Here is a 19,170-nt window from a genome sequence, read left to right on the forward strand (position 1 = left end):
TATATATATATATATATGTTATGCTTGATCATATCTCACAAGTTCATATTTTTTTCTTTTTCTTTCTTAAACTAGAAAATCTCAACTGACCCATCTTCAATATCACTCATTATTTCTTCTGCCAGCTCAAATGTTCTATTTAGCTCCTCTAGCGAATTTTTCATTTGTTACTGTGCTTTTTAAGTTGAGAATTCCTATTTGGTTCTTTTTTTTATAATTTTGACCTACTTATTGATTTTTCTATTTGGTGAGACATAGTTTCATACTTTATTTCTTTATATATAGCTTCTTTAGTTTTTTAAATGTATTTATAGTAGCTGATTTAAAGAATTTATTAAATAAATCCCATATCTAAAAGTTCCCAGGGGCAGTTTCTATTGATTGCTTTTTTCCTCTGTATGGGCCATACTTTCTTGTTTCTATGCATGACCTGTATTTTTGGTTGTTGTTGAATGTTGGAAAGTTTTAAAAAATATAATATAGTAACACTGGAGATCAGATCCCCTGCTTTTCCGGGATTTGTTGTTGTTGCTGTTTGTTTAGTTACTTTCCTGGAGTAATTATGTAAAGTCTGTTTTCTTTGCCGAGTGGGTCATTTCAGTCTGTGCCTTGTTAGCTAGTGGTCAACACATGATTTGACAGAGATTTGTGTATATTGGTGCACTTCTTATATGCTCCAATTATAAAATTCTGCCTTGGCTTTCACTTGCTGTTTAAACAGAGACTCAAAGTCAGTCAGAGTTGAAGGATTAGGGCTTCCTCAAGGTCTTCCCTGGCCATGCATACAGTCCTGCACAGCATTTGGTCTTCTTGATCCCCAGCAATATGCCTGAGCTTTTAAAAACCTCCTACTTGAGATCAGATTAAGAAGGTGGAGGAGTAGGACATGGAGCTTACCTTCTCTCACAAATTACATCAAAAATACATCTACATGTGAGCAATTCTCATAGAACATCTACTGAATTCTGGCAGAAGACCTCAGACTTCCAAAAAGGCAAGAAAAATCTCTGGATAAGGCAAAAGAAAAGAGAGGAAAAAAAAGAGAGAGAGAGAAAGGAATCAGGACAGGACCTGTGCTCCTGGGAAGGAGCTGTGAAGGGTAAAGTTTTCCACACACTGGGAAGTCCCCTTACTGGCAAGGAGATCAGTAAGGACAGAGAGGGAGCTTTGGAGCCTCTGAGGAGAGCACAGCAACCAGTTTACAGAGGGCAAAGTGCAGAGAGACCTGCACACATGGTCAGTGCCACCCACCCAGCACTCCTCAACCTGAGACACTCATCGCTGGTGCAGGTGGGGGCTGTGTGCTGAGGCTTGGACTTTGATGGTCAGACCCAGGGGAGAGGACTGGGGTTGGCTGCATGAAGACAGCCTGAGGGGGGTAGAGTGTGGTGTGAGAGGAGGCCTGGGCCCACCAGAGCGGGAGGGTGCTATTGTTGGGGGGCATGTGAGGAGAGGGGTGGGCCCACCATAGGAGCTTCTTTCTCCACACACACTCTCAGGTGGCAGGGCATCATCTATATGAGCTCCAGAGGTAGGTACAAGCTGCCACTGCCATCTCGGACTCCAGAGGCAGGTGCAGAACACTGCCAAGGGTCCTGTGATGGAGAGCCAATCACAGCTCCTGCTTTCCTGGGAGCATGCACAGCCTGCCACCACCAGAGAGGGTCCTGTGACTGGGCACCAACAGCTGCCCCAGATTCCCTGGGAAGGTGCATGACCCACCATGGCTGCCAAGGGTCCTACAACCCAGAGCCAACCTCTGCCTTCACCTTCCTGGGGGCCTACATGAGCCACATGCCTGCACACCCCTTATCAAGGGGAAAATGGCCAGCACACACTGAGGAAAGAGATGGCAATCATCCAAACCAAAAACAGCCCTCATGACAAAAAAATATTAAACCCATACAAGCTATGCAGGGAGGCTCCTGTATATAAATAGCCCTTCAATACTACAGTAGATAGCTGTTTCCCCTAAACTCACAGAGAAAGAGAAATATAAGCAAAATGAAGAAGCAGAGGAACCACTTCCATTAAAAGTCCAAGAGAATTCCCCTGAAGGAACAAACAATGAAACAGATCTCTTCAGTCCAATAGACACCAAGTTCAAAAAGGAGGTAATGAAAATACTGAAGCAATTAAGAAAGGCTAGGGACAGAAATGCAGATTACTGTAAAAAGGACTAGAAACTATAAGGAGGAGCCAAGAAAATTTAGAAAATTAATTTGCTGAGATGAAAGCTGAGCTAAAGGCAGTGAGTAGCAGAATGAATAATGCAGAAGAAAGAATAAGTAATCTGGAAGATAGAATAATGGAAATTACCCAATCAGAGCAGCAGATAGAATGTCAAATGCAAAAAAAAAAAAAAAAATGAAAGCAATATAAGAGACCAATGGAATAATATAAAATGTGCCAATCTATGCATAATAGGGATTCCAGAAGGAGAAGAACGAGAAAAGGGGATTGAAAACGTATTTGAAGAAATCATGGCTGAAAACTTCCCAAACCTAAAGAAGGAAGCAGATATCCAGTTACAGGAAGCACAGAGAGTCCCAAACAAGATGAATCCAAACAGACCTACATCAAAACATATTGTAATAAAAATGACAGAAGTTAAAGACAAAGAGAGGATTCTAAAGGATCAAAAGAAAAACAAAGAGTTCTTTACAAGGGAACCCCCATAAAGCCATCAGCTGATTTCTCTACAGAAACACTGCAGGCTAGAGGGAGTGGCAAAATATATTCAACGTCTTGAAAGGGAAAAATCTACAACCTAGAATATTCTACCCAGCAAGATTATCATTTAGAATAGGAGGAGAAATAAAGAATTTCTCAGACAAGGAAAAACTAAAAGAATACAGCAATACTAAACCTATCCTAGAAGAAATATTGAAATATTTTCTCTAAACAGAAAAAGAGCAAGAAGATATAGGAAAGAGGAAATCATAATTTGAAAGTAAATCACTTAAATTAGCCAGTACACAGATCAAAAAGATTAAAAAAAAACCTATTTGTGAAAGTGATGATAAACACAAGGAACAGCAAAAGGATAAACATGAAGATGTAAAAAAGGACATCAAAATCATAAAATGTGGGGAAGGAGAGTAAGAAAATGCAGATTCTTGGTGTTGTTTAGAATGTGTTTCCATCTATATGACTATCAGTCTAAAGCAAGCAGATATAGGAAGAGGATAATGTACTTGAAAAACAGGGCAACCACAAATCAAAAACATACAAGAGATTCACAAAAACCAAAAAGAAGAGAACGCAAGCATAAAATAAAAGGAAATGATCCAATGACAAAAGAAAAGCAAAAAGAAAGGAACAAAGAAGAAACAAAGAATCAACTGGAAAACAAGGTCTAATATGGCAATAAATACATATGTATCAATAATTACCTTAAATATCAAGGGACAGAACGCTCCAATCAAAAGGCATAGAGTGGCAGCCTGGATAAAAAATAAGAGCTTACAATATGCTGCCTGCAAGAGAAAGAAACCCCCCCTTAGGGCAAAGGATATACATAGATTGAAAGCAGCGAGGGGATGGAAAAGATATTTCATGCAAACGGAAATAAAAAGAAAGAGGGTGTTGCAATACTCATATCAGACAAAATAGACTTTAAAGCAAAGGTGATAAAGGACATGATATAATGAAGAAAAGATCAATACATGAGAGGATTTCACACTCATCAACATATATGCACCTAATATAGAAACACCCAAATACATAAAATAAATACTAACAGACATAAAGGGAGAAATTGATGGGAATACATTAACAGTAGGAGACTTTAATACCCCAATCACATCAATGGACATATCTTCTAGACAGAAAATCAATAAGGCAACAGAGATCCTAAATTATACAATAGAACAGTTAGACTTAATTGATATTTTCAGGATATTACATCCAAAAAAAAAAAAAAAAACAGAATACACATTCTTTTCAAGTGCATATCAAACATTTTCTAGGATTGACCACATACTAGGGCACAAAGCTAACCTCAACAAATTTAAGAGTATAGAAATTATTTCAAACATCTTCTCTGACTACAACAGCATGAAGCTAGAAATCAACCACAAGAAAAGAAATGAGGAAAAAAATGATTCCATGGAGACTAAACAACATGCTACTAAAAAACCAATGGGTCAAAGAGGAAATCAAAAAGGAAATTAACAAATACCTTGAGACAAATGACAATGAAAACACAACCATACAAAATCTATAAGATGCAGCAAAAGCAGTTCCTAGAGGGAAGTTCATAGCAATACAGGCCTTCCTCAAAAAGCAAGAAAAATCTCAAATAAACAACCTAACCTACCATTTAAAAGAATTATAAAGAGAAGAACCAACAAAACCTAAAGCCAAAAGAAGGAAGGAAATAATAAAGATCAGGGAGGAAATGAATAAAATAGAGATTATCAAAACAGTGAAAAACAAAAAATCAATAAAACCAAGAGCTGGTTCTTTGAAAGGATAAGCAAAGACGACATACCTCTGACCAGGCTCACCAAAAAGAAAAGAAAGTGAACCCCAAAAAACAAAATAAGAAATGAAAAAGGAGAAATCTCAACTTATACCACAGAAACATGAAAACATACCATGAACAATTATACACCAACAAATTTGACAACCTAGAAGAAATGGACAACTTTCTAGAAACATACAGCCCACCAAAATTGAATCAAGAAGAAAGAGATAATTGAACAGACTGATCACTAGAAGTGAAATAAAATCTGTAGTAAAAAAAATAATAAAAATCTCGCTACAAACAAAAGGACCAGATGGCTTCACAGTTGAATTCTACCAAACATACAAAGAAGAACTTATACCTATTTTTCTCAAACTCTTCCAAAAGATTGAAGAAGAGGGAACACTCCCAAAGACATCTATGAAGCCACCATCACCCTGTACCAAAACCAGACAAAGATACCATCAACAAAGAAAATTACAGACCAATATCTTTGGTGAATATAGATGCAAAAATTCTCAATAAAATATTAGCAAACTGAATCCAACAGCACATAAAAATATCATACACCATGACCAAGTGGTATTCATTCCAAGTTCACAAGGATGGCTCAACATACACAAATCAATCAATGCAATACACCACATTAACAAAGAAAAGTCAAAAACTACATGATCATCTCCACAGATGCAGAAAAAGCATTTGACAAAATTCAACATCCATTCTTGATAAAAAAAAACTCTTACCAAAGTGGGAATAGAGGGAATATATCTCAACATAATAAAAGCCATTTATGATGGACCCACAGCCAATATAATACTCAATAGTGAATACTCAATGGTGAAATACTCAATGGTAAAAGCCTTCCCATTAAAATCTGGAACAAGACAAGGATTCCCACTCTCACCACGTGTATTCAAGATAGAATTGGAAGTCCAGCCACAGGAATCAGACAAGACAAAGAAAGGCATCCAAATTGGAAGGGAAGAGGTAAAATTGTCACTATATGCAGATGACATGATACTATACATAGAAAACCGTAAGGACTCCACACAAAAACTTCTAGATCTAATAAATGAATTTAGCAAAGTAGCAGGATACAAGATTAACATTCAGAAATTGGTTTCATTTCCTTACACTAACAATAAAATATCAGAAACGCAATGTAAAACAAAACAATACCTTTCAAAATTGCACCAAAAAAATAAAATGCTTAGGAATAAACCTGACCAAGGAGGTGAAAGACTTATATGCTGAGAACTATAAAATACTCTAAAACATTAATAAAGGAAATTAAAGAGGATTCAAAGACATGGAAATATATCACGTGCTCTTGGATTGGAAGAATTGGTATTGTTAAAATGGCAATACTACCCAAAGCCATCTACAGATTTAATGCAATCCCTATCAAATTGCCTATGACATTTTCACAGAACTAGAACAAATAATCCAAAATTTTATATGGAACCATAAAAGACCCAGAATTGCCAACCCTGAGGAACAAAAACAAAGCAGGAAGTATAACTCTCCCAGACTTCAGACAGTACTACAAAGCTACAATAAATAAAGTGGTATTGGTACAAAAACAGACATATGGATCAATGGAACAAAATAGAGAGCCCAGAAATAAATCTACACACCTATGGTAAATTAATCTTTAACAAAGGAGGCAAGAATATAAAATAAGAAACAGACAGTCTCTTCAGCAAGTTTTGCTGGGAAAGTTGGACAGCTGCATGTAAATCAGTGAAGTTAGAACATACCCTCACACCATGCACAAAAATAAACTCAAAATGGCTTAATGACTTAAACATAAGATATGACACCATAAAACTCCTAGATGAGAGCACAGGCAAAACATTCTCTGACATAAATTGTACCAATGTTTTCTTTGGTTCATCTCCCAAGGCATTAGGAATAAAAACAAATATAAATAAATGGTACCTAATCAAACTTACAAGCTTTTGCATAGCAAAGGAAACCATAAAATAAGCAAAAAGACAACTTATGGAAGGGGAGAAAAATATTTGCAAATGATGCAACCAACAGGGGCTTAATCTCCAAAATATACCAACAGCTCATACAACTCAACAGCAACAAAAAAAACAAAGAACCCAATCAAAAAATGGGCAGAAGCCCTTAATAGACATTTCTCCAAAGAAGACGTATAGATGGCCAAAAAGCACATGAAAAGATGCTCAAAATCACTAATTATTAGAGAAATGCAAATCAAAACTACAATGTGGTACCACCTCACACCAGTCAAAATGGCTATCATTTAAAAAATCTACAAAGAACAAATGTTGGAGAGGGTGTGGAGAAAAGGGAACCCTCCTACACTGTTGGTGGCAATGTAAGTTGGTGCAGACACTATGGAAAACAGTATGGAGGTTCCTCAGAAAACTAAAAATAGAATTACATATGATCCAGCAATCCCACTCCTGGATGTATACCCAGACAAAACTATAATTCAAAAAGATGCATGCATCCCTATATTCATAGCAGCACTATTCACAATAGCCAAAACATGGAAACAACCTAAATGTCCATTGACAGATGAATGGATAAAGAAGATGTGGTACATATATACAGTGGAATACTACTCAGTCATAAAAAGAACAAAATAATGCCATTTGCAGCAACATGGATGCAACTTAGAGATTATCATACTAACACACCAGTCAAAATGGCTATCATTTAAAAAATCTACAAAGAACAAATGTTGGAGAGGGTGTGGAGAAAAGGGAACCCTCCTACACTGTTGGTGGCAATGTAAGTTGGTGCAGACACTATGGAAAACAGTATGGAGGTTCCTCAGAAAACTAAAAATAGAATTACATATGATCCAGCAATCCCACTCCTGGATGTATACCCAGACAAAACTATAATTCAAAAAGATGCATGCATCCCTATATTCATAGCAGCACTATTCACAATAGCCAAAACATGGAAACAACCTAAATGTCCATTGACAGATGAATGGATAAAGAAGATGTGGTACATATATACAGTGGAATACTACTCAGTCATAAAAAGAACAAAATAATGCCATTTGCAGCAACATGGATGCAACTTAGAGATTATCATACTAAGTCAGAAAGAGAAAGGCAAATACTATATGATATCACTTATATGTAGAATCTAAAATATGGCACAAATGAACCTATCTACAAAACAGAAACAGACTCACAGACATAGAGATCAGACTTGTGGTTGCCAAGGGGGTGGGGGGAGAGGGATGGACTGGGAATTTGGGATTCGTAGATGCAAACTATTACATTTAGAGTGGATAGACAACAAGGTCCTACTGTATAGCACAGGGAACTATATCCAATCTCCCGAGATAAACCATAATGGAAAAGAATATTAAATAAAGAATGTATATATATGTAAAGCTGAGTCACTTTGCTGTTCAGCAGAGATTGGCATAACATTGTAAATCAACTACACTTCAATAAAAAATAAATTTAAAAAATAAAAAGGACAAAATTGAAAAAAATTATAAAATAAAACAAAACGAAATGTTAAAAACAAAACCAGAAACAACCCAAGCAGCAGGAGCATCTAAGGATCGGAAACAATTAGCAACTGTGGGAGCTGGGATGTAATTAGATTTGGGTTCTTGTTGTTTTTGACTCCAATAATGGCTAAAATCTTTTTCTACATTTATTCTTTTAAAGGCTTTGTGCAAAAAAGAAAACACACAAGTTACTTTTATATTCTTGTAAAGAGTCTTTATAACTGCTGATAAGATGAGACAAAGAGAAGGCGGTCCCTATGGATGTTTTCTTAGCTTCACTACCTTGTAGGGTATGATTCTCAGCCAGGCAGAATTAAATGGGATGATGAAAAGCCCATGGATAATAACTTAAAATTAAAATTAAATAAAATCCAACTTAAAATTAAATAAAATCATAAAATGAAAACAAATAAGTAAATAAATAAACACCTCCTACTGCTTTACAGATCATTTTGGCAGGTAAAGACCTTCTCCTGGTGGTTCCCCAGGCTTATGGGACTACCTTCAGAATTGCAGTTGTGCTGGTTTGGAGCTAGTTTTAAGGCTGTTGCTAGGTCTACTGTGGGATCTGCAGTCGGTATGCTTGTTACTAGGGGCTCAGGTGAGTGTGGATTATGTCTGATGCTGGGTGGATGAGACTGGCTCCAGTACTTTTGTTCAGTAGGGTTGTCCTGGGCCATGGTTCCTTTTCAGGGTGTACAGTTGGGTCCTCAGTCAGTCAGCCTATTTCTAAGTTTGTGAACCGGTGTGACTTCCACTGGGACTCCCACAAGTACTCCAAACTTTTACACGTTATTATGTATCTGATGGAAATTATTACCATTAAAAGCAATAAGTAGAGCCCATAAATATTCACATATTTGGGTGATTTGTCATGTTAGTGCATTTAATCAAATAAAACGTATTATGTCTCTTGGATATATTTTATTTATTAGAGAAACCCATAGTTTTTCTACAAAGCAATCACTATTATTTGGGACCTTGAGTATTAAAAATCTCTCTCACATCAAGAAGATGTAAATGGGTAGGGTAATCAATGCATAAAGTTACTGAGAAGAATATTACTGAAAGAATATTACTGAAAATATATTTTGATATAAGATGATCACTAGTAGCTTTTGCAGAGAAGTTTTGGCTGATAGACTATCTAGCAGTCATACTAAAGGCATTTGTAAGGGAATAAATAAATGCCTTCATGACAAGAAGTGAAAGGCACCAGGTTGGACTACACATTTTTTAAATATTTCAGTATAAAACCTGACATTGTAATTGTTTTATCTGCTCTTTAAGGTGATAAATCCCAAAAAGAAAGGAAAAAAGAAGAAATATACTAATTCAGGAACAGTAAGTCAAATTTTATGTTATTCATTAAGGATTCAAATAAATGAATAGAAAATATATATAACATTTTGTATTGAATAAAAGCTACAAAAAACTGCGCTGTTTCACTTAGAGTTTTAATATGAATGTATATAATAAAAAATTAACTTGCTATGGGAATTGTAATGGAGAACACATTATAGGAGGTAGCGACCCAGCTTCCTGCAAGTTGTCCTAGGGGTTGAATGGCCTCTGAGAGAAAATGAAATTTTATTATGAATTCTTCATTCAATAAAATCACACTAGAGAAAATCAAGTAGACCTGAAAAAGTGTAAGTTGTAATAAGAAATATTATACTCTTTATAGGCTATACTTAAGACTTGTTTTATAAGATGTGAAAGTATTTGTTTATAGTGCATTAAAATTGACAACTCTGTGGAAATGCTGGACTAAATCAGTACAGGAAGGTGCAAAGATGAAAGTATGTTAAAATTGTGAAAAATCAAAATCATCCTATTTTGATAAAAAATATACTGAAAATTTTATCCTATGATTAACTGTCCTTGGGAGAAGAAAATATAAGTTCCCTCCAAGTTTTCTTTTAAAAGATTTTTATAAAGCAAGGCATTTAAAATATTAGATGGCCTCATTACAGGTCCCTGACAAAAACACCCATTTCTTTTTATACGGTTTAGCTCACTGATTTTGATTTTTTAGTTTTAACCATTTTCTAGCTTCCTATCATCTTTCCTTTATATCTAAAATGGGAAGTAACACAATGTCCTTGTAGAGAATTTGCATGTTGTTATTCAAAGGAAGTAAACTGGTCATAGAAAGGAGTCATTTAATTTTTTGGCCCCTTTTCTTCTGATAATTTTAAATGTAAGAAAAATCAGTCCTAGTAAATTTTAATAAAGAATAATATCTTTATTAATTTTCAAAATACTAGGAAACATGATTTACTCTCTAACAAAAAAAGTCCATTTGGGGATGCAATTAGTACTAGCAGGTAATTCTGCCTCCTTTTTCTTTTCTTTTTTCAGGTCACGTTACTTTCTTTCGTGGTAGAAACAGAAGTTTCATTCCTTGACTATATTAAGGGAGGGTAAGTCATTCTCTGAAATTGTTTCATTGCTTAAGAAATGCTGAGAGGCAAGTTTGAATGTGTTTAGAAACTTCATGACAACAACAGTCAGAGACATCACGTATATAAGCCTCTTACTAATTATAATTAAGCAGGGTTTTTTGTTTTGTTTTGTTTTGCCAATACTGATTTATTGCTAGAGTGTTGTCAAGCCAAAGAAGGATTGAGAGAATAAGGGGGGCCAAAGGAGCAAAGACAGTTTCCCCCAAAACAGAGAGCGTACCCCCTTTTGCTCTTTGTTAAGAAAACAAAACAAACAAAAGCTATACTTGCCCAAATGGGGAACCTCTGCTATATATGGGCATCTTGAAACCTGCCACCTGGATACATAGACTAAGAAGCTACAGGGTGATTGTTTCAATAAAGTTAAAAGAAAACGTACTAAGTAGGAAAAAATGTTTGCCAACTCTCCTTAGTATTTCGATGTTTGTGTATATTTTTGTCTTTAGAAGATGGGAAAATAGAAAGTTGAATTTGTCATAAAAAATAGATTCCTGTATAAATAAACTCCTTGGTAGCTGTAGCTAATAGTTGATTAAAAAGATGGACATCTCTTAGCATGCTCTTTATAAACTTAAAAAAAGTGCTTGATAGATCTGGCTATAATTTGCATGTTGAAATGATGATTTGAAGTTTTAAAATACTAAAAATTCCTTTTAGTTTTTGTTTTGTTTGTCTTTTGGCTTTGCTTTGTGATCATGTGAAGTGGGTAATGTGTGTGTGTGTGTGTGTGTGTGTGTGTGTGTGTGTGTGTGTGTGTGAAAAATATCCAATAAGTATTGTCAGTAGTACAAATCAAGTAATACTTTGATGTGAATCTAACAGTAAAAGAAATTTTCAGAATCTATTACCAATAAATCACTTTTATTGGTTGTGCACATTCTCCTTTTGAGGATTCTTAGGGCTAATTCGAGCAAATGGGTTTCTACAATACTTAAGCAATAACAGTATTGACAACTGTCATTTTTATGCTCCTTATCACCTCCAAGATTTTTTTTTTTTTTTTTTTGGTTTACACACATCCTACTTATATAGCACTGCCTGTGCTGGAAGAAATGCTAGTGACCTTTTACTGACAGAAGTCAGTGTATAAATGGAGCCCCAACCTATGAGGTACACTTTGTTCTAATCCTGGCTTCCCAAATGTTTTATAAAAACCCATTTTTTTATTTACAAATGGGATATGGAGAAATAGAGTTTGAAATTTACTACATAGTTAATCTAACTGGACTTATATTATTTTTTACATAATATTATCTAAAAAGGACATGAGAAATATCTGCATATAATTCATTTTTATATGAAGATGTATATAATAAATTTTTAAAATATACTACAATTACATGTTTACCTATTATTCATCACTATTTCTAATACTTATTATATAGATATTGTCCCTTTGATAATGGAATCCGAATTGAGAAGCAATATAATTATTATATTCTGTGTCTTTATGTGTCTTTGCTCTTAAGGACTTGTTATAAGCAATTGGGCATAAAATTTTAATTCCGACTTTATTAATAATATGGTGAGGAGATCTGGCTTTGTCATGACACTCCTTATCACTTCAATTTCCTGTAGTTTACATGAGTCGCCTTAGTTTCTTTCATGAACTTAATGATATTTAATTTCCCTCTGAAGTTATTGCTTATATTCCTACAAAAAACTTACTCTCACCTATCAATTTACTATACAGTGTAATTTGCGTATAATAATAGCTAACATCTGCTGACAGCTAAGTGCCTCAAGGTTATTAACTCTACCCATCTCTCTGTTGGTCCCTTTCCCTTTCTGCTCACCTCCTTTCTCCTTCTCCCTCTTTCTCTCATGAGTAATATTCATGTTGATAATTCTGTTTTCTAAAAAAGTAATGAAGTTTATTTACTTGATGTACTGTTAAATTTCAGTCTTCATATAATTAATATTTTCTATCTCATTACTGCTAGTCAAAAATACAGTTTAATTTACATAGCCTAAGGGAAAATGATGCTTTGGCATGCAGGATATCTAAGAATTTTACCATCAGATATTTGTGAAGATTTAAACTTATTTAACTGTGAGTTATGGGTATTTATTATGATGGTTACTTCATAGAATTCCTGACTCTAACTATAGGAAATGAGGAATAGAGTTTTATGTTCTAATCTTTCTTAAAAATCTCTATTGGTATGAAAATAACAAATTGTAGCAATTTGAAATGGAGAACATGAAAGCCAGTGTGGAAATGTAGCTGCATCTATTCCAAATATTGCAGCAAATTACTTTTATTTTTCTTCACAGATTTCCTATTGATTATTTTAGACATTTTATGGGATTTCCCTGACGGTCCAGCAGTCAAGACTCTGTGCTTCCACTGCAGGGAGCACAGGTTCGATTCCTGGTTGGGGAACTAAGATCCCATCTGCTGTGCAGTTTGGCCAAACAAACAAACAAAAAAAGATAGACATTGTAAACTTTCTTCCCTTGCTATTAAGAAATCTCAACCTCCAAGTAGATAAATGCACCGCCATGATGGAAAATTATATTAAGACCAGACACATAATTACACAAACTTTCTGAATAATAGCAAAATAGAATATAATGAACTACATTCATTTTAAATTAGAACTAATTATAATAATTGACAGTTAATTATTATAGTTTCAATAATGGCTATTGACTCTCTTGTGAATAATATCAGCCAGAATTTCTAGTCTCTTGCAACTAAAAAAATACTGTAAACTGTTAAACAACTCAGTAATATTTGATACTCTTCAGAGTAACTTTTTTCTGAAACCACAGAAACTTTTTTTTTTAGTGTTTTATTTTCAGTTTTGAGGAAAAGAAGTATTATATCTTCCAAATTTTAAACATAAATATCTATATTTGTGTTTCACATTGTAAACATGAAATGTGAAATGGTAAAAAAAAGTAATATAAAATGAAAATAATTTATTATGAAACTAGAATCCCCTGTAGTCATACTCTCTAGAGATAATCACTGTTAGAAATGTATTTATTCCCAAACACACATCATTATTTTTAATGAGTGGGATAGCACTGTGCACAATAGTCTAATGTATATTTTCTTTATTAAGTATACTGTGTATATATGTTTCTGTGTCAGTACTTATAGATCTACCATATTTTAATAGTTTTCCATCATATGGATGTACATAATTTAGTTTAAAAATCTCCTGTTGATACACACTTTAGTTGTATCCATTTTATTTTCATATTATAAACAAGGCTGCAATGTAAAGCCTGGTACATAGCTTTTTTGTACACTTCATTAAGCATTTCTGCAAGGTCACATCCTGGAAATAGTGTTGTTGGTTTAAATGGTATGCATATTTTACAATTTGTCAGGTATTTCTAAATTATTGTGTTAACAAAAGGGTAATAATAATAATTTATTCTTCTAACATCTGTGTATGCAAGTTTACCATATACTTACCCTTACTGAATAGCATCACTACTTTTTCAACTTTGCTAATTTAATAGATAAATATTATAACTCATTGTCAGTTTTTATCTGTAAAACCTATTTATTAGCCGTTGTGACGTCCTTTGTGAAAGCCCATATTTAACCAGCCGTATCTTTGGAAACACAGGTTTCAGAACCTTCTATTTTTGCTTTTCCCCTGCTCCCTCCTCCCTAGTCCCACCAAAAAAGTTTGAGTATTTTCAACTGAAAACACAAGACCAAATGTAGTAGGGAGCTACATCCTTCAGTACAGTAAACACTTCAGATAAACTTCCCCAATATTCACATCTTGGTCTTTGACACCACTTCTCTTCTGCACACATCTAAAGAGACTCTTTTTAATCTGGTCTTGCCTTTTTCCCTGTGATTACATTGAAGAAAAACAATAAAATTAACTAACACTTTGGGCTGCAATCAATGAAGCAATCCAAAATAGTATTTTGGAGGTCATAACTATTTGCAGATTTGTGGAGTTATCAAGGTTAGTTCTTTTGAAGAGATGTCCCACCATATTTCTAAATAAGTATGATATTTCAGAAGTGATTGGAACCAAGTGTTGAATTCAGTTTTGTTTTTATAAAAAATTATAGTAACTACTCAATACCAAGTATTAAAATACTTAAAATACCAAGATATCAGCATTTGTTACTGGTATTTGTGTATTGTTTTCTTGTTAACTTGGGTGAGCATCATTATTGCTAATTTGGGTGGCATCAATTCAGGAATGTACTCACCATATTCTAGTCTAGCAGAAACTATTGTTGAGTTTTGCTTATGCTGAATCTTAATTGACAAGTAAAACTAGATGTTTTCAAAAAAGGTGGAAGATCATCATATAAAATATTAGTAACAGCAGTTAAATTGGTACTCTGGCTAGCTGTGGGTTATCCAAAATAATATTAGTTTAGGTTTTCCTGTATTCATTTTGTTCTCTACATTAATTGTGTAAACTATTTTCCTTATACTGGACAACATGTGGGAGCATGAGAATAGACAAAGAGGGCAAAACAGGTGACTCGTGTGGAACATGTAGGACTAACAGATTGTGATTAAACTCTTAGAAGGAAATTCTTGAATCACACTTTAAAATGTAATCTCTCTTCTTGTTTCATCTTACAAAGAATAATTGAATAGAAAGTTATGAAAATATTGTTTTCTCATGAATCCAAGTAGAAATTATGTATAGTTAAGAATGAACACATTTAAATATTAAAACTGTTCTCAATAGTCCTTTAATATCTTCCCCTTCAAAGGAACTTCTTTATATGTCTAATTCTTAGTATTGAGTACTCTAGGCTTCCATTACTATAGTCATTATTGATGTAGATATTTACCTGATTGATTGATTGTTTGTGAAACCATGTTGTTAGTGTGTTACTTTTCAATCATTGTCTCAGTTCCTAACACACTGTGTTTAGCTGCAGTAGACAGGTTTATGGATTGAGGTACACAGTGAGCAGATGAGACAGATGCATTCTCAATCAGACAAGGTCCAATTTTTATGGAAATATTCTGTGAAAGAAAATTTTAATTTTTAGACCTTCTTTTTTTCCTTTTTTTTTTTTTTTTTTGTTTTTTTGCTAAGCAGAACCATGCTTTCCCTGGAGCATAAGATACAATTTATGACTTGAGGTAGTAAAGAGTTTTATTTTCTAAATACAATAATATCCACAAAGGAGGTCTTACTGTAGAGTAAAAAAAAATGGATTGCCTCTTCTGGGTTGTTGTCATTGGAGTTATTATTTTTAATCATGCTCTGTATGTTTTTCCTGTGGTTATTTTATTTCTCTTTACTTACTAAAAATGATTTTAATACTAAAATTCTGATACAATTGGAAAGCAAAGATGTTTACTGAGTAATCCTTAATGTATGACATTGAATATCCCAATTATCACTGATAAGGACAATGTCAGATTCATTGAAAATCAGAGACAGTTCTGAAATCTAAATACTCCTTTAGGGTAACATCATCATTTTTATAATAATTGTTATTTGTGAAATGGGTTTATTGACCTCTACAGACAACAGCTCACATTATGAGTATCTGAGGACAGAATCATGTTTCAATTTGGTTTTGTCTGCCTTTCGGTCCTCTATTTCTCTCACGTCTTCATGAAACTCCACTCCACCACTAACAGGACCAAGGAACAAATATATATAAAGTTTTTCACATTTCTTTGACTGGCAGATGAATGGGGAAAACAGATCTCAAATTCTCGTGCACACTGAGTACCCCTAAGCAACCAGAATGTCATGTCAACCTGAAACCCTAATCTATACTTTTATCAGAAAATTGAGTGTATTAGAAACTTGCAGGCCTACAGACTGTCATTTACTTCCTCTGAAGAAAGCCCAGAATGTCATCCACCTGGTCCCAAATGAGCTTCACAACCACTTATATACAGTGGTTGCTAGCTTCCCTGGTTACCATTTTAATTGTTCATTCTCAAAATATTTTTATAGGGCTGAACATAGAGTAGCCACTGAATAAATATAGATTAATTAGAAAGCCACTTTAAGCCTGACTTTCCACTCTTTTTCCCCAAATCTCTTAGCATAATGAAACATTAAAAACAAATAGGAATTTTAAATGAAGAGTGTGACAATTTAGTTAACTGGATTACAAACCCCCATGTCTGTCTAGCTCAGATTTTATCATCTTGTGACCTTCCTCTTTCCATGCCTCATATCATAATCACCAAACAAAACAGATGGACCAGGCTTTCCAGGATAAGAAAAAAATGCTTTTGTGTTGCCTCTGCCAGAAATCATCTCAACTCTGTATCTGGGTTTTAGTGACTTGGAAGAAGGCAAGATCAAGATAAGAAGCATGAACTGCTTATTTTCCTCACATATTAACAGAAAGGGAGCATGAGAGAAGATAATAGGGGAGACCCTAAGTGGGCAAGTTCTGGGAAAGAATCAAAATAGGGGGTAAATGTTTGGCAAAAAATCAAGTCGGTTAAATAAGTGGTTCCTGAAGGCAATGCATAATAGTGGCCAAGAATTTGGGTTCTGGCACTAACTGCCTGGTTCAAATCCTAGATTTGTCTTTTGTTGGCATAACCTGTTTCTGTTTCTATGAAATAGAAAAAATAATAATAATGCCTATCTCACAGAGTGACTGTGGATTAAATGGCATATACCCTTGATAAATGCTAGCTATCATTTTTCTGAATAATCTGAATTTGTTTAACGTTCTAATATGTCTTTTCTCATTGTTGGTGGTAAATGTCCTAATTAACAGAGACATGGAGAGAAAAAGACATATTCAACTTTATAAAGTCAATAACAGTCTCTTTTTTTTTTTTTAGTTCAATTCTCTTTGGAGGATCATGCCAGGTTATTCCTTCCATTGTAATCAATCACAACCCAAACTCTTGACACTGAATCTAAAACTTGTCTGAAATTATATGCAAAAGGTTTATATCCCACTCCAAGTAAAAAGTCTTAGGAGAAAAATTAAAGCTATCTACCTATTATAGACTCATTGTAGAGGCTAAAAGTGGACTTCTTAATATGCTTATTTTAAAGGTGAGTTGAATATAAGTAAGTGCCATTATTAACGAGCTCCATAAGGATTTTTTAAAAATACTTGAAGCAAGTGCAATGATGCTATAAAATATTTGCCTTGGTTTTATACAGTTGGTAGCATTATATTAGATATGTTGTCTCAGGGAGCACATCTTGCCAGAACATACAACACGAATTTTTTTCCTAGTCCAGTTTCTTTTTGAAAACTGAATATACATAACTAAGATTTTTTATAGTGCTTCTTGTTGTGGCACCCAAGTGTTCTGCATTCATCAAATAAGTTGAGAGCTAAACCCTGCAGTGCTGAATGGGTATAAATATAATAAAAGTAAAGCCATTCTGCTTTCTAGAAATACATTCACCTAAAACATTATCATATCTAAACTAAACTCATCTAAAATGTGATTTAGAAAAGAAACTTATGGAAGTATTAAGAAGACTCATAAACACTGTTTTGGTTAATGCTTGATTCTAATTTTTATATATACAAAATGCATGCTTGAGAATTCTAAAGATGTCCAGTTATAGCCTTTAAGATTGTGATTTAATTGCCAGCTTATGTTATTTTCAAATGATTTTTTCAGAACTATATATTTCAGAGTCAAAGGAAATTGCATGTATGTTTCATCATCAGAACCAGTGCTAATTTAGCCAAAATATTGACAATCTATTTTGTACCAGGCAGTTTCGTAGTTATATTTCATTATCAGAGTGTGTACTTTTAGCCACACTGTCTAAAATAGTTTCTTTCTGGTGGGAACTGAAAGCTTGGCAGCCAGGGGAAAGGGAAACAGAGTTAAGCAAATAAGAGTGGTTTACCAAGGGCAGGTTGTGGAAGGGTGGGAAAATTTATCACTGACATTGCTTAGAACTGCTAGTGTATGGTGATATTAAAATGTAGACTGTGTATTAGTAGATTACATTATTGTTTTTAAGGTATCTGCAGACAATGTACCTTCTACTGCCTACACCCTTGGGGGCTCATTACCCCAGCCGTGATATACAACTTACCTTCACTATGGGAAGAATTAATGAAAAAAGAAATATATATATGTTAATGTAAAGAGAGAAGTGTTTCATCTGCCTCAACAGAGGAAAGGATTAATATGAATAAGGAAAGGATGACATGGTTGCTCAAGAGATTGGTCCTCCAGCACGCAGAATATTTATTATATGCAGGTACTTCAAGATTTTATTTCTGATAAGTAGAGGGCTTCTTCAAAGTAGCTGGTACCTTTTTATCATATGAGAAAATTGAGATTCAGGGACATGGTAATTTTGCAAATGAGTCACATCTAGCTAGCTAGTTGTAATTCTGAAATTCAAACTCCAATCTATAATTTAAAAGTTCATAGCTTTCCTGCTAGGCATCATGCCTCTTCAGCAACTACCTCATTTAAAATGGGACTCTAGGGAATCCCCTAGCAGTCCAGTGCTTAAGACTCAGTGCTTTCACTGCTGTGGGCCCAGGTTCAATCCCTAATTGGGGAACTAAGATTCTGCAAGCTGCAGTGTGGCCAAAAAAAAAAAAAAAAAAAAAAAAGGGATTCTATTGGATACTGCTTCTCTTTTTGGTTAGAGGTTGATATGTTTTGTTGTTTTCTTTATGTCATTATGAGATATTTTCTAAACTAATGATTTGAAAAAAGGTTGGCCATCTTGCATACCTACCTTGATAAGGAGTTCTTGAACTATAGGATGATCAGCTTACCT

The 19,170-nt window shown here is 34.3% G+C and overlaps 1 protein-coding gene across 4 annotated transcripts in view; it reads left to right on the forward strand.

The window, feature by feature from the left end:
* CPNE8 (copine 8) overlaps positions 1 to 19,170 on the forward strand; it is a 303,498-nt gene that overhangs the window by 222,027 nt on the left and 62,301 nt on the right. For all 4 annotated transcript variants that reach the window (XM_024764161.1, XM_024764160.1, XM_024764162.1 and 1 more), the window contains 2 exons: positions 9,282 to 9,335; positions 10,356 to 10,417. In XM_024764161.1, the coding sequence (XP_024619929.1) occupies positions 9,282 to 9,335; positions 10,356 to 10,417 (116 nt within the window). The remainder of the gene's footprint in view (positions 1 to 9,281; positions 9,336 to 10,355; positions 10,418 to 19,170) is intronic.

This window comes from Neophocaena asiaeorientalis, unplaced genomic scaffold (genome assembly GCF_003031525.2).
Source record: "Neophocaena asiaeorientalis asiaeorientalis breed wild unplaced genomic scaffold, Neophocaena_asiaeorientalis_V1.1 scaffold329, whole genome shotgun sequence".
Taxonomy (NCBI): domain Eukaryota; kingdom Metazoa; phylum Chordata; class Mammalia; order Artiodactyla; family Phocoenidae; genus Neophocaena; species Neophocaena asiaeorientalis.